The sequence below is a fragment of the Callorhinchus milii genome, unplaced genomic scaffold (assembly GCF_018977255.1).
Source record: "Callorhinchus milii isolate IMCB2004 unplaced genomic scaffold, IMCB_Cmil_1.0 Scaffold3, whole genome shotgun sequence".
Lineage (NCBI taxonomy): Eukaryota > Metazoa > Chordata > Chondrichthyes > Chimaeriformes > Callorhinchidae > Callorhinchus > Callorhinchus milii.
The window spans coordinates 28,426,672-28,441,075 of NW_024704744.1; the positions used below are offsets into that span (position 1 = coordinate 28,426,672).

Consider the following 14,404-nt stretch of genomic DNA (forward strand, 5'->3'; position numbering starts at 1 on the left):
TATCGTGTCTTCGAAACATCTCAAAGCACTTCACAGAATATACTGTAAAGTGAATTAACTGTAGATTGTGGGCTAGGACACTGGCAAAAAAATACTTCTTTTCAAATGGTCCCATAGGATTTTTAACATCCAACAACAAATTATATTTGTATAGCGCCTTTCATGTCAGGACGACGTCCCAAGGTGCAAGACAGTTAGGGGTTTGGACATGAATACACATATAGAACCTTGGCTTAACCTCTCATCCAAAGGACAGCACCTCTGAAAATCCAGCAGCCCCCAGCACTGCACTGGGATGTTAGCCCAGATCATGAGCTCAGAATACTGATGTGAGGCTTGAATCCATATCCTTCTGACTTGGGAGTGTACGCTACCAACTGAGCTAACACCTGATAATTTTTCAATCTTCAGAATGATGCTTTAATGTAATTTCAACTTGGTATATATATTCAAATTGTTTTATTTGCAAGAATGCAAGAATCTTGTAATAATACAGTACAAGGTTTGCACTTCTCATTAGAAAGAAATGAGTAGTCGGACAACCTGAATTATACAAGCATGTGAATCATTTTGCCTGATTTACAAGTAATTCTTCCACACAAGTAGAGCACTATAAACCAACTTATCTACATTTATTACCCTCCAGTTAAACTCCATAAGCAAAGGACACTTACTGCTCCATGATCTTTACATTTTGTGGGATAAAGGGCTATAAAGCACTTTACATTATAATCAGTCTCTGGTGCTAGTAATGATAAGACGGGAATGTCAATTCTCTTAGCAGACCTTAGAGGTTCCTTATTTATTCATTTCTCTTTGCAGTTCCAACCAGATATTTTCCTCAATCTTGGATGTATCATATTCCTTCATCATATCATATTCAAGCCAGGGCTTTTCGTGCTTTTTGGCTGATTCTATGTGTCTTTCTGTAAGATAGAGTTCCAAACGGATACCCTGAACTTTATACTTTGGACGTTCCCATCGTTTTGACCATGGTTTAGGTTTCATTTTTACCTTCAGCTGTCAGAGAAAATAAAATAAAAAGCAGTTAGAAAAAGCAGCAAGATTTGGACATTGTATACTCACCACGTGAAGTTGCTGTATTAAAGATCTCCAGTTACAAACCCCCTCAATGCTTAAAAACAAGGAAATAAGATAAATTCCTGGAAGCTTCAATTATTTGTGATTCATGATTTGTTTGACATGAAGGTTGAGTCATTGGATGATGAGATATGACAGGAATCTTTTGGGAAGTTGAATGGATGTGATGAACAAACCAATGGTCTACCCTTATCTGAAACTACAGCATTCTGATAAACTGTTATGTTCCCTAAATTACAGTAATATAACATCACGTGATCAAACAGTGAATTCACAATCGGACCCATTGTAGGTAAAACTGCTGACAAGCCGGCACTGCCACCAGCAGCAATGTAAGAGTATTACAATGTTTGAATTGAGGGGAAACAAACTCTACAGGGCATAGTTTTTGTTCAAAATACTTAATAGAAAACATAAAATCATTATTTCTCAGAAGCTTGCTTAAAATGAGGAATCTGCTGGAATTCTGCGATATCTGGAAATCATATCCTGCTGTACTAGTTTGATTCCAGTTACACAGAGTTTGGCAGAATGGATGTACTGAACCAGCCGAAGCCAATCAAATAACAAATTTGACAACATAAGAGTAGAAATTCACATTAAATCTATTCACATTCACTTTCATGCTCTGAATCCCTTACCACCAATTGCATTCAAGCATGCCTTCCTAAGTTGTTTTATCATATCACATTTTACAGAAAGATTTTCAAATAGAATACACTGGAAACTTTTATGTCCCATTTAACTTTGTGAATTCAGACAAGTCTACAGTGTGATTCCTCAGCTATATTTTTGGTCAGCTGGAAGTCTCGCTATGCAACTGAAAGTTCCACATATCGAACCATAGAAACTTACAGCACAGAAGGCAGCCATTCAGTTCATCATAGCTATGCTGGCTCTTCTAAAAGCAATCATTCAGTCCCATTTACCTGTCCTTTCCCCATACCCCTGTAGCTTACTCCTTTTTTTGGTGCTTATCTAGTCACCTAGACATGCTAAATGGCCTTCTTCCATGCTGTACATTTCTATGTTTTTCTATTGATTAAAAAGTGATTCCTTACTGTATTGATTGGGACCTCATCACCAATCGGAAGAGGAACTGCCTTCATGTCGAAGTCAAAAGTGCTGTATTCTGGCAGAGCATCACGCAAATACATTAAGTTATCATCCAGCCTCTTTTCCAGCTTCAGCACCTCAAACTGCTGTATTCGAGGATTATATAGTTCAAAGCAGATCTCAACACCTATAAGGAAACACAACTGGTACAATGAACTTGTCTTTTTTTCCTTCAATTATTTAAGATAGATGCTCAAATTCTAACTAATCCCATGTCACGTTTAAACACCTTTCACAATTCAAGTCAAGTTATTGTAGCTGAAAACAGACTACAGCTAAGATGAAAGGGAAAAATCATGCATGTCCTCAGCACAATTGTAAATTCAAAATGCATTTTACTCTGTAATCCTGGCTCAGTTGGTAGAACTCATTTCCGAGTCAGAAAATTCTAGGTTCATGCCCCAAAATGGGACTTTAAGCTCTATGTCTAGGCTGACACTCCAATGCAAGTTTACAGGAATGCTGCATTGTTGGAGGTGCCATCTTTTGGATGAGATGTTTTACTAAGGTTCTGTCTGCCTATTCAAGTGGACATTAAAGCTATCAAGATAAGACAGCATCAGCTTCGCTCAGGTATAGCACTCACGCCTCTGAAATCAAAAGGATGTGCATTAAGACTTCAAACTCATATAGTCTAAGCTGACACTCCAATGCACCGCTGAGGTTGTGCTACGCTGTCAAGAGGTGTCATCCTTTGGGTGAGATGTAAAAAAAATTGGGTCACTGTTTATGGGACTTTATGGTATGCAAATTGGTTGCCGTGTTTGCCTACAAATACACAATCACTACACTTTATAGAAAATGAAAACGTTTTGAATATTTCAACATGATAAGGCACTATATGAAATGCATTACATCTTTGCCTAAAACATTGTTATCATAGACTTGATTTTCTAAAATAATATTTATATGTACATTTGATAAAGTTCTTTTAATTTATTCACCTTTCTAGTCATATTTAACAGTTTAAGAGAATTATGGATAACAACTATTAGAAACTTACCTTGTCCATCTATGACATTTCTAAGAACAAATGTAGCCCCCAATCCTTTTCCTGATCGCTGGGTACAGATACCAACAAATCTGCTAGTTTTGGCATTGGCATATGTGTCTGCCATAGTCACAGCAAGGATAGATCCTGTTTGTAAAAAAAAAAGGCTGTAGTAATTACTTTAAATGAATATTCTGAGTATTATTTCTAACCTGAATCTATCTTACATTCTTTTGGAAACTGCAATACATATTAGAAGTTCATAAAACATTTGGATAAAGAATGCCCGTGGGTCCATTTGATCTCATTCTTCCAGAATAGCCACCTCACCATCATCAGATTTTCAGCTTTGAGTAGTTGCATTATGTATCGTGGCTGTGGTCTGGTCAATATACTTAAGACTTATGTGAAGCTGAGTTGCTCACCATGCTGTCTGGGAACGGTTCCTGATACCAGCTATGTATTTAGTAAGAGCTCAAACATGTGACTACCATCTGCCTAATGATCCACATGTGACCATTCTCTTTAATGTGGGGGCTGTGGGGGCAAACATTGATTAATCACCCTATATTTTCAGGGGGAAAATATTTTTACAAAAAAATTCTTTGGTTTTGTCCTTAGATACATACATATACATTATAGACATCAATTAAGACTCAGTTGGTAACACTCACGCCTTAAGCTCATAATCTACTCTATCACTTCAATGTAGCACTGAGAGACTGCTGTATTGTCAGAGGTGGTGCTCTTCAGCTAACACATTAAACCAAAATCCTATCTGCCTGGTCAGGTGGATGTTAACGCTCACACAGCACTACATGGCAGTATTTGAAAAAAGGAGTTTCTCCCATTTCCCTGGTCAAGAATAATCAGGGTAAATGTAATAATCAAGGTAAATGTTCAGCACCCCGAGATGCTACCCCATTCATATAAATTAAAGTTGTTATTGTAGCTGTTCATGGAATGGTTGTTGTGTTTGCCAATAGAATAACAGTCACCACATGTTACATATTTCAACGGGATACGTGTTTCAGAAATATACGTTCTTTTCCGTGTACACAAAATAACAATACATCAACTTCTAACTCAGTTGATTCTCACCATTACATAATCATTCAATGGACTTATTTTTTGTATTACCAGGTCTGTGAGGGTGGGGGAAGCAAGGATTTAATAAAATATTTTTCTCTAAACATATTGGATTTTAAGTTCATTTAGCTTTATCAGTATATTGACAGAATATCCCCAAATAAATAATTTTACTAACCTGCATAGAACTCTGGTATATTTAAGACTTTCCGTCTTTGAACCATATCTTTTCTTTCAATTAAGAATTTTAGGGGATTTGTCCTTCCTCTTGGTGGTATGAACTCAGGACTGACAAACCTGGTTTCAGAAGAATAGTACAAATTTTAATTAAGATATTTGAAAATATTCAGCAATGCAGTCTACGATGTTTTTCCAATAGTAAGTTAAACATTGACAAAATAAATCCATGTTTACATTTTAGCTGTTCTGTCAAAACTTTAGCAAAAGAAAAGTAATCACAGTTTACATTTACTTGTAAACATTTACTTGTTAACAGTACCTTGTTTACAAATGAAAGGTAACTGTTACAAATTAAACTGCAGATTCTTGTAAGATTAAAAAAGGAATAATATATAATAAATACTTTTAACAATATTAGCTGCCAAATGTTATGAAATAATGAATAATCCATGTGTGTCAGCCTGACTTTGATACCATTTTCAAATCTGATTCAGAAGGTTGGGGTTCAAGCTCCATGAGCCTTTATGCTGCTGAGGGCCAGATACCGTTTTGAGACATGTCCGCAAACTACATAAGCAATATTTTTGTGTTTCCCTTCCAGAAACATAATTTACACAGCGCCTTTATCCATGTAGGAAGGACGCCTCAAAGGTCTTGACCCTGCGGCTGGGCACCTGAGCTGGGGATGAGAGGGACGTGGGATGGGGAGGAAAAAAGATGACCAAAAGTGCGGTTCAAGAATTAGGTCTTTTTGACGTGATGGGTAAGAGGGGAGGGAGAGTGTCGGAGGGACTCCAGGAATGGAGCTCCAGAGAGCGGGGCCAAAATGGCGATGGTGGGGCAGGTGGGTGTGAGGGGGGACATGAAGCAAGCCAGTATTTGCTGGGCAAAGGGAACGGCCGGGTCGGGAGATCACGGAGGTAGGCTGGGGAGGGGGAATGAAGGCCAAGGAGGAGTTTCTCACTGGTGAAAGAGGGAGCTTGCTGTGAAACCTTAAAACCTTCCCTTTCGACCGTGCATACGGTCACAGCCCATCCACCCCCCGCGTCCAACCCAACCCGGCTCGGAGTCAGACTGCCATTGTTAAGCACTCTGAGACGCTACCCTGCGTGGAGAGTGCTATATAAGTGCAAGTTGTTGTTGTAAATCATGTGCCGTGCATTGAGACAGCCTCTCAACATGAAATAATAATAATAATAAAGGTGCTATATCAAGTGCAAGTATTACTAGTAGCAGTACAAAAGGGAAAAAAAGCTGTATTTTTCATCAAACAATACTTCCTTCACTTACCTTCTCTGTGATGCCACGGTCTGGGTTTTGTCAATGATGACAGGTTTTGGTGGAGGCTGGAATTTTGATGGTTTGCCATCACTTAATGAGCTTAAAAGCCTGACTTGGGCCAACCGAAACCCTAAAACTTGACAAATAAAAGATAATAAACATAAGACGCAAGGAAAACACAGAAAAATATCTAATACAGTAGTGTATTGATTTATTTTTTCAAAGTACTACATTTTATCTTGCTGATAGTTTTTCTTGAATAGGTATTTCATTTGTATTGTTGTATACAGTCTTCAACAACTGCTTAGGGAACTTGGCCAAAGTGGTCTTTGACAAGGCGCTATATCAAATGCAAGAATTATCATTATTAGTATGTAGAATTGTGGCTGCGCTGTTCCAGGGTGATTGTAAGAGGGGGTGGTTGCCTGAACAGGTTTGACTGTACAGTATACAATAAATTATCGAGGCTGTTTCAGATGACCACAAATGGAAAAAAATTACAGATCTGGATTTTGGTGATTGATACCTTTATCCAAATCTGCTTATGTTTGTGATAAACGTATTCCAGCAAAGAACTTTTACATGAATGTATAGGTTTAGATGTTACTGCCAACATCCTTACTGGACATTTTCATTCAGGCACAGCAAACAAGATTCAAAAATCACTAGGTTAGTTTACCTTACGGCGGATTCTGCATTTGCAGAATAATTTTCAATTTTTTAAAACATATTATTTAAAATAACTGAAAAAACTCAACAGATATGATTACTGATGGCATGATCTGCCACAAGGTGAGTTCACAAACTGCAAGTTAAGTGTTGGAAGACCCTTTGCTGGGTATCAGTAGTCTATCAATGCCAGGACAGTACCAATGTTTACATTTTTGCACTTGTTTCAAACATTCTTCTACTTTCCAAGTAACTTCACAACCTTTGCTTACATGTTTACCCTTCTGATGGTCAGATTTCAGACTAATAATTCTATAAAGAACATATGGCCTTGTTATAATACAGTCACTACACTTTTACAGCCAATAGCTTGTGAAACGCTTTGAGATGTTTCAACATTATGGGCTTCATATCAGTTACAAAGATTAAGTATTACTATACAAATAAAACAATTACAGGAGTATTTTCCTCTCTTAACTCGCCTCAGCCCTTTCCACTCAAGGAGAAATTACATTATTATTACAAATGAAATGAAAAGGTGTTTCAATAAGACCTTTACTATTCAAGTCATTTTTCATGGGAGGAGCAGGTTTACATGTGATTGGACAGTAAGAGACACAAGAAACACATCTTCACAAGTGCTCTGCCCAGTGAGGGTCAGTGACTGTGCCCCCCAGTGAGGGTCAGTGACTGTGCCCCCCCAGTGAGGGTCAGTTACTGTGCCCCCCAGTGAGGGTCAGTGACTGTGCCCCCCCAGTGAGGGTCAGTTACTGTGCCCCCCAGTGAGGATCAATTACTGTACCCGCCCCCAGTGAGGGTCAGTTACTGTGCCCCTCAGTGAGGGGCAGTGACGGTGTCCCCAGTGAGGGTCAGTGACTGTGCCCCCCAGTGAGGGTCAGTGACTGTGCCCCCCAGTGAGGGTCAGTGACTGTGCCCCCAGTGAGGGTCAGTGACTGTGCCCCCCAGTGAGGGTCAGTGACTGTGCCCCCCAGTGAGGGTCAGTGACTGTGCCCCCCAGTGAGGGGCAGTGACTGTGCCCCCAGTGAGGGGCAGTGACTGTGCCCCCCAGTGAGGGGCAGTGACAGTGCCCCCAGTGAGGGTCAGTGACTGTGCCCCCCAGTGAGGGTCAATTACTGTGCCCCCCAGTGAGGGGCAGTGAAGGTGCCCCCAGTGAGGGTCAGTGACTGTGCCCCCAGTGAGGGTCAGTGACTGTGCCCCCAGTGAGGGTCAGTGACTGTGCCCCCCAGTGAGGGTCAGTGACTGTGCCCCCCAGTGAGGGGCAGTGACAGTGTCCCCCAGTGAGGGTCAGTGACTGTGCCCCCCAGTGAGGGGCAGTGAAGGTGCCCCCAGTGAGGGTCAGTGACTGTGCCCCCAGTGAGGGGCAGTGACAGTGTCCCCCAGTGAGGGGCAGTGACTGTGCCCCCCAGTGAGGGTCAGTGACTGTGTCCCCCAGTGAGGGGCAGTGAAGGTGTCCCCCAGTGAGGGGCAGTGACTGTGCCCCCCAGTGAGGGTCAGTGACTGTGCCCCCCAGTGAGGGGCAGTGACAGTGTCCCCCAGTGAGGGTCAGTGACTGTGCCCCCCAGTGAGGGGCAGTGACGGTGCCCCCAGTGAGGGTCAGTGACTGTGCCCCCAGTGAGGGGCAGTGACTGTGCCCCCCAGTGAGGGTCAGTGACTGTGCCCCCAGTGAGGGTCAGTGACGGTGCCCCCAGTGAGGGTCAGTGACTGTGTCGCCCAGTGAGGGGCAGTGACGGTGCCCCCCAGTGAGGGTCAGTGACGGTGCCCCCAGTGAGGGGCAGTGACGGTGCCCCCAGTGAGGGGCAGTGACGGTGCCCCCAGTGAGGGGCAGTGACGGTGCCCCCAGTGAGGGGCAGTGACGGTGCCCCCAGTGAGGGGCAGTGACGGTGCCCCCAGTGAGGGGCAGTGACGGTGCCCCCAGTGAGGGGCAGTGACGGTGCCCCCAGTGAGGGGCAGTGACGGTGCCCCCAGTGAGGGTCAGTGACGGTGCCCCCCAGTGAGGGTCAGTGACTGTGCCCCCCCAGTGAGGGTCAGTGACTGTGCCCCCCCAGTGAGGGTCAGTTACTGTGCCCCCCAGTGAGGATCAATTACTGTACCCGCCCCCAGTGAGGGTCAGTTACTGTGCCCCTCAGTGAGGGGCAGTGACGGTGTCCCCAGTGAGGGTCAGTGACTGTGCCCCCAGTGAGGGTCAGTGACTGTGCCCCCAGTGAGGGTCAGTGACTGTGCCCCCCAGTGAGGGTCAGTGACTGTGCCCCCCAGTGAGGGTCAGTGACTGTGCCCCCCAGTGAGGGTCAGTGACTGTGCCCCCCAGTGAGGGGCAGTGACTGTGCCCCCAGTGAGGGGCAGTGACTGTGCCCCCCAGTGAGGGGCAGTGACAGTGCCCCCAGTGAGGGTCAGTGACTGTGCCCCCCAGTGAGGGTCAATTACTGTGCCCCCCAGTGAGGGGCAGTGAAGGTGCCCCCAGTGAGGGTCAGTGACTGTGCCCCCAGTGAGGGTCAGTGACTGTGCCCCCAGTGAGGGTCAGTGACTGTGCCCCCCAGTGAGGGTCAGTGACTGTGCCCCCCAGTGAGGGGCAGTGACAGTGTCCCCCAGTGAGGGTCAGTGACAGTGCCCCCCAGTGAGGGGCAGTGAAGGTGCCCCCAGTGAGGGTCAGTGACTGTGCCCCCAGTGAGGGGCAGTGACAGTGTCCCCCAGTGAGGGGCAGTGACAGTGCCCCCAGTGAGGGTCAGTGACTGTGCCCCCCAGTGAGGGTCAGTGACTGTGCCCCCCAGTGAGGGTCAGTGACTGTGCCCCCAGTGAGGGTCAGTGACTGTGCCCCCCAGTGAGGGGCAGTGACTGTGCCCCCCAGTGAGGGGCAGTGACTGTGCCCCCCAGTGAGGGGCAGTGACTGTGCCCCCAGTGAGGGGCAGTGACTGTGCCCCCCAGTGAGGGGCAGTGACAGTGCCCCCAGTGAGGGTCAGTGACTGTGCCCCCCAGTGAGGGTCAATTACTGTGCCCCCCAGTGAGGGGCAGTGAAGGTGCCCCCAGTGAGGGTCAGTGACTGTGCCCCCAGTGAGGGTCAGTGACTGTGCCCCAGTGAGGGTCAGTGACTGTGCCCCCAGTGAGGGGCAGTGACAGTGTCCCCCAGTGAGGGTCAGTGACTGTGCCCCCCAGTGAGGGGCAGTGAAGGTGCCCCCAGTGAGGGTCAGTGACTGTGCCCCCAGTGAGGGGCAGTGACTGTGCCCCCCAGTGAGGGTCAGTGACTGTGCCCCCCAGTGAGGGTCAGTGACTGTGTCCCCCAGTGAGGGGCAGTGAAGGTGCCCCCAGTGAGGGGCAGTGACGGTGCCCCCAGTGAGGGTCAGTGACTGTGCCCCCAGTGAGGGGCAGTGACTGTGCCCCCAGTGAGGGGCAGTGACGGTGCCCCCAGTGAGGGTCAGTGACTGTGCCCCCAGTGAGGGTCAGTGACTGTGTCGCCCAGTGAGGGGCAGTGACGGTGCCCCCAGTGAGGGTCAGTGACGGTGCCCCCAGTGAGGGGCAGTGACGGTGCCCCCAGTGAGGGGCAGTGACGGTGCCCCCAGTGAGGGGCAGTGACGGTGCCCCCAGTGAGGGGCAGTGACGGTGCCCCCAGTGAGGGTCAGTGACTGTGCCCAGAGGGCAGTGACGGTGCCCCCAGTGAGGGGCAGTGACGGTGCCCCCAGTGAGGGGCAGTGACGGTGCCCCCAGTGAGGGGCAGTGACGGTGCCCCCAGTGAGGGTCAGTGACTGTGCCCCCAGTGAGGGGCAGTGACGGTGCCCCCAGTGAGGGGCAGTGACGGTGCCCCCAGTGAGGGTCAGTGACTGTGCCCCCCAGTGAGGGGCAGTGACGGTGTCCCCAGTTAGGGTCAGTGACTGTGCCCCCCAGTGAGGGGCAGTGACGGTGTCCCCAGTGAGGGTCAGTGACTGTGTCCCCCAGTGAGGGTCAGTGACTGTGCCCCCCAGTGAGGGGCAGTGACGGTGTCCCCAGTGAGGGTCAGTGACTGTGCCCCCAGTGAGGGGCAGTGACGGTGTCCCCCAGTGAGGGGCAGTGACGGTGTCCCCCAGTGAGGGTCAGTGACTGTGTCCCCCAGTGAGGGTCAGTGACTGTGCCCCCCAGTGAGGGGCAGTGACGGTGTCCCCAGTGAGGGTCAGTGACTGTGCCCCCCAGTGAGGGGCAGTGACGGTGTCCCCAGTGAGGGTCAGTGACTGTGTCCCCAGTGAGGGGCAGTGACGGTGCCCCCAGTGAGGGGCAGTGACTGTGCCCCCCAGTGAGGGGCAGTGACTGTGTCCCCCAGTGAGGGTCAGTGACTGTGCCCCCAGTGAGGGGCAGTGACGGTGCCCCCAGTGAGGGTCAGTGACTGTGTCCCCCAGTGAGGGGCAGTGACTGTGCCCCCCAGTGAGGGTCAGTGACTGTGCCCCCAGTGAGGGGCAGTGACGGTGCCCCCAGTGAGGGGCAGTGACGGTGCCCCCAGTGAGGGGCAGTGACGGTGCCCCCAGTGAGGGGCAGTGACGGTGCCCCCAGTGAGGGGCAGTGACTGTGTCCCCCAGTGAGGGGCAGTGACGGTGCCCCCAGTGAGGGGCAGTGACTGTGCCCCCCAGTGAGGGGCAGTGACGGTGCCCCCGGGGGAGGGGCAGTGACGGTGCCCCCCAGTGAGGGTCAGTGATGGTGCCCCCAGTGAGGGGCAGTGACGGTGTCCCCGGGGGAGGGGTGTGAGGGGCAGTGACGGTGCCCCCGGGGGAGGGGCAGTGACGGTGCCCCCAGTGAGGGGCAGTGACGGTGCCCCCAGTGAGGGGCAGTGACTGTGTCCCCAGTGAGGGGCAGTGACGGTGCCCCCAGTGAGGGCAGTGACTGTGCCCCCAGTGAGGGGCAGTGACGGTGCCCCCAGTGAGGGTCAGTGACGGTGCCCCCAGTGAGGGTCAGTGACTGTGTCGCCCAGTGAGGGGCAGTGACGGTGCCCCCAGTGAGGGTCAGTGACGGTGCCCCCAGTGAGGGGCAGTGACGGTGCCCCAGTGACGGGTGCCCCCAGTGAGGGGCAGTGACGGTGCGCCCAGTGAGGGGCAGTGACGGTGCCCCAGTGAGGGGCAGTGACGGTGCCCCCAGTGAGGGGCAGTGACGGTGCCCCCAGTGAGGGGCAGTGACGGTGCCCCCCAGTGAGGGTCAGTGACGGTGCCCCCCAGTGAGGGTCAGTGACGGTGCCCCCCAGTGAGGGTCAGTGACTGTGCCCCCCCAGTGAGGGTCAGTGACTGTGCCCCCCCAGTGAGGGTCAGTGACGGTGCCCCCAGTGAGGGTCAGTGACGGTGCCCCCAGTGAGGGTCAGTGACTGTGCCCCCAGTGAGGGTCAGTGACTGTGCCCCCCAGTGAGGGGCAGTGACTGTGCCCCCCAGTGAGGGGCAGTGACTGTGCCCCCAGTGAGGGGCAGTGACAGTGCCCCCAGTGAGGGTCAGTGACTGTGCCCCCCAGTGAGGGTCAATTACTGTGCCCCCCAGTGAGGGGCAGTGAAGGTGCCCCAGTGAGGGTCAGTGACTGTGCCCCCAGTGAGGGTCAGTGACTGTGCCCCCAGTGAGGGTCAGTGACTGTGCCCCCAGTGAGGGTCAGTGACTGTGCCCCCAGTGAGGGGCAGTGACAGTGTCCCCCAGTGAGGGTCAGTGACAGTGCCCCCAGTGAGGGCAGTGAAGGTGCCCCCAGTGAGGGTCAGTGACTGTGCCCCCAGTGAGGGGCAGTGACAGTGTCCCCCAGTGAGGGGCAGTGACTGTGCCCCCCAGTGAGGGTCAGTGACTGTGCCCCCAGTGAGGGTCAGTGACTGTGCCCCCCAGTGAGGGTCAGTGACTGTGCCCCCCAGTGAGGGTCAGTGACTGTGCCCCCCAGTGAGGGTCAGTGACTGTGCCCCCCAGTGAGGGGCAGTGACTGTGCCCCCAGTGAGGGGCAGTGACTGTGCCCCCCAGTGAGGGGCAGTGACTGTGCCCCCCAGTGAGGGGCAGTGACAGTGCCCCCAGTGAGGGTCAGTGACTGTGCCCCCCAGTGAGGGTCAATTACTGTGCCCCCCAGTGAGGGGCAGTGAAGGTGCCCCCAGTGAGGGTCAGTGACTGTGCCCCCAGTGAGGGTCAGTGACTGTGCCCCCAGTGAGGGTCAGTGACTGTGTCCCCCAGTGAGGGTCAGTGACTGTGCCCCCCAGTGAGGGGCAGTGACGGTGTCCCCAGTGAGGGTCAGTGACTGTGCCCCCCAGTGAGGGGCAGTGAAGGTGCCCCCAGTGAGGGTCAGTGACTGTGCCCCCAGTGAGGGGCAGTGACTGTGCCCCCCAGTGAGGGTCAGTGACTGTGCCCCCCAGTGAGGGTCAGTGACTGTGTCCCCCAGTGAGGGGCAGTGAAGGTGCCCCCAGTGAGGGGCAGTGACGGTGCCCCCAGTGAGGGTCAGTGACTGTGCCCCCAGTGAGGGGCAGTGACTGTGCCCCCCAGTGAGGGGCAGTGACGGTGCCCCCAGTGAGGGTCAGTGACTGTGCCCCCAGTGAGGGTCAGTGACTGTGTCGCCCAGTGAGGGGCAGTGACGGTGCCCCCAGTGAAGGGTCAGTGACGGTGCCCCCCAGTGAGGGTCAGTGACGGTGCCCCCAGTGAGGGGCAGTGACGGTGCCCCCAGTGAGGGGCAGTGACGGTGCCCCCAGTGAGGGGCAGTGACGGTGCCCCCAGTGAGGGTCAGTGACTGTGCCCCAGTGAGGGGCAGTGACGGTGCCCCAGTGAGGGGCAGTGACGGTGCCCCCAGTGAGGGGCAGTGACGGTGCCCCCAGTGAGGGGCAGTGACGGTGCCCCCAGTGAGGGTCAGTGACTGTGCCCCCAGTGGAGGGCAGTGACGGTGCCCCCAGTGAGGGGCAGTGACGGTGCCCCAGTGAGGGTCAGTGACTGTGCCCCCAGTGAGGGGTCCAGTGAAACTGTGCCCCCCAGTGAGGGGCAGTGACGGTGTCCCCAGTGAGGGGTGAGGGTGACTGTGCCCCCAGTGAGGGGCAGTGACGGTGTCCCCCAGTGAGGGTCAGTGACTGTGCCCCCAGTGAGGGGCAGTGACGGTGTCCCCAGTGGAGGGGGCAGTGGGAGGGGGGCGGTGTCCCCCAGTGAGGGTCAGTGACTGTGTCCCCCCAGTGAGGGCAGTGACGTGTCCCCCAGTGAGGGTCAGTGACTTACAGCACAGAAACATGCCATTCAGCAGAGAAAGTCTGCGCTGGTGCTTTTCTCCACATTACTATATTTTATCAGACAGATTTGATTATTTATGCACAACCTAATTAGTGTGCGTGCCATAGCTTCTCGTATAACAAACTACATGTCCAATGCAAATTTTACTGTTCAATTCATGAGTTATGAATTTTTAAGACTAACTAATGCATGAAACTAGACCTTGTCTCCTGACCTCCAAACCTCTTTGATCTGAAACAATGAAAATAAATCTGCCTGATTGATGTGCAACAATAATTCTGACACGTTATATAAACCATGACTTGTTTTCATACCAGATTTGGTATTGGAAGAGGACAGTGGCTTTGGTTGTGTCTGTGGTTGTGACTCACTGGATGTTGTTGGAAATCAGTGAACATTGATGATGGAACTCAGAAGGAATTGATGCAGACAGAAAACTGGGAGCCACCAAAAACGCAGAGTGGAAACTGAATGGTGATAAATTTTCTCCAGAGTTTGGGGAACAAAATCGCACGTACCATCGTGTGATGTGTGGCACTTTAAGCAGCTATTTTGACATCAGGCAAGTAAACGTTCCTTATTACAAAACCTCCAAAATTAGCTGGGTTTGCTATACTCAATGTCCAATAATACAGGGCATTGGACTTAGACTTCACAGACATTAAGGCACTTTACAAGCTGTTCTGTATTGGACTTTGTACCATCCGGAAGGCAGATGTCTGTCAAATAGCTGATGAAGAAACAATGAGGCTTGGAATGACAGCTGTTGGAAAGCATTACTTGGTGTCCA

At 51.0% G+C, this 14,404-nt stretch overlaps 1 protein-coding gene across 1 annotated transcript; it reads right to left on the reverse strand.

The window, feature by feature from the left end:
- Window positions 1-444: 444 nt before the first annotated feature.
- mrpl19 (mitochondrial ribosomal protein L19) lies at window positions 445-5,894 on the reverse strand (the record flags this gene model as incomplete). Its single annotated transcript, XM_042333073.1, is given in 5 exon segments — window positions 445-1,020; window positions 2,163-2,344; window positions 3,221-3,355; window positions 4,476-4,594; window positions 5,768-5,894. Coding segments are annotated over 5 exon segments (785 nt in total), but the record flags the coding sequence as incomplete, so codon positions are not given.
- Window positions 5,895-14,404: the final 8,510 nt, after the last annotated feature.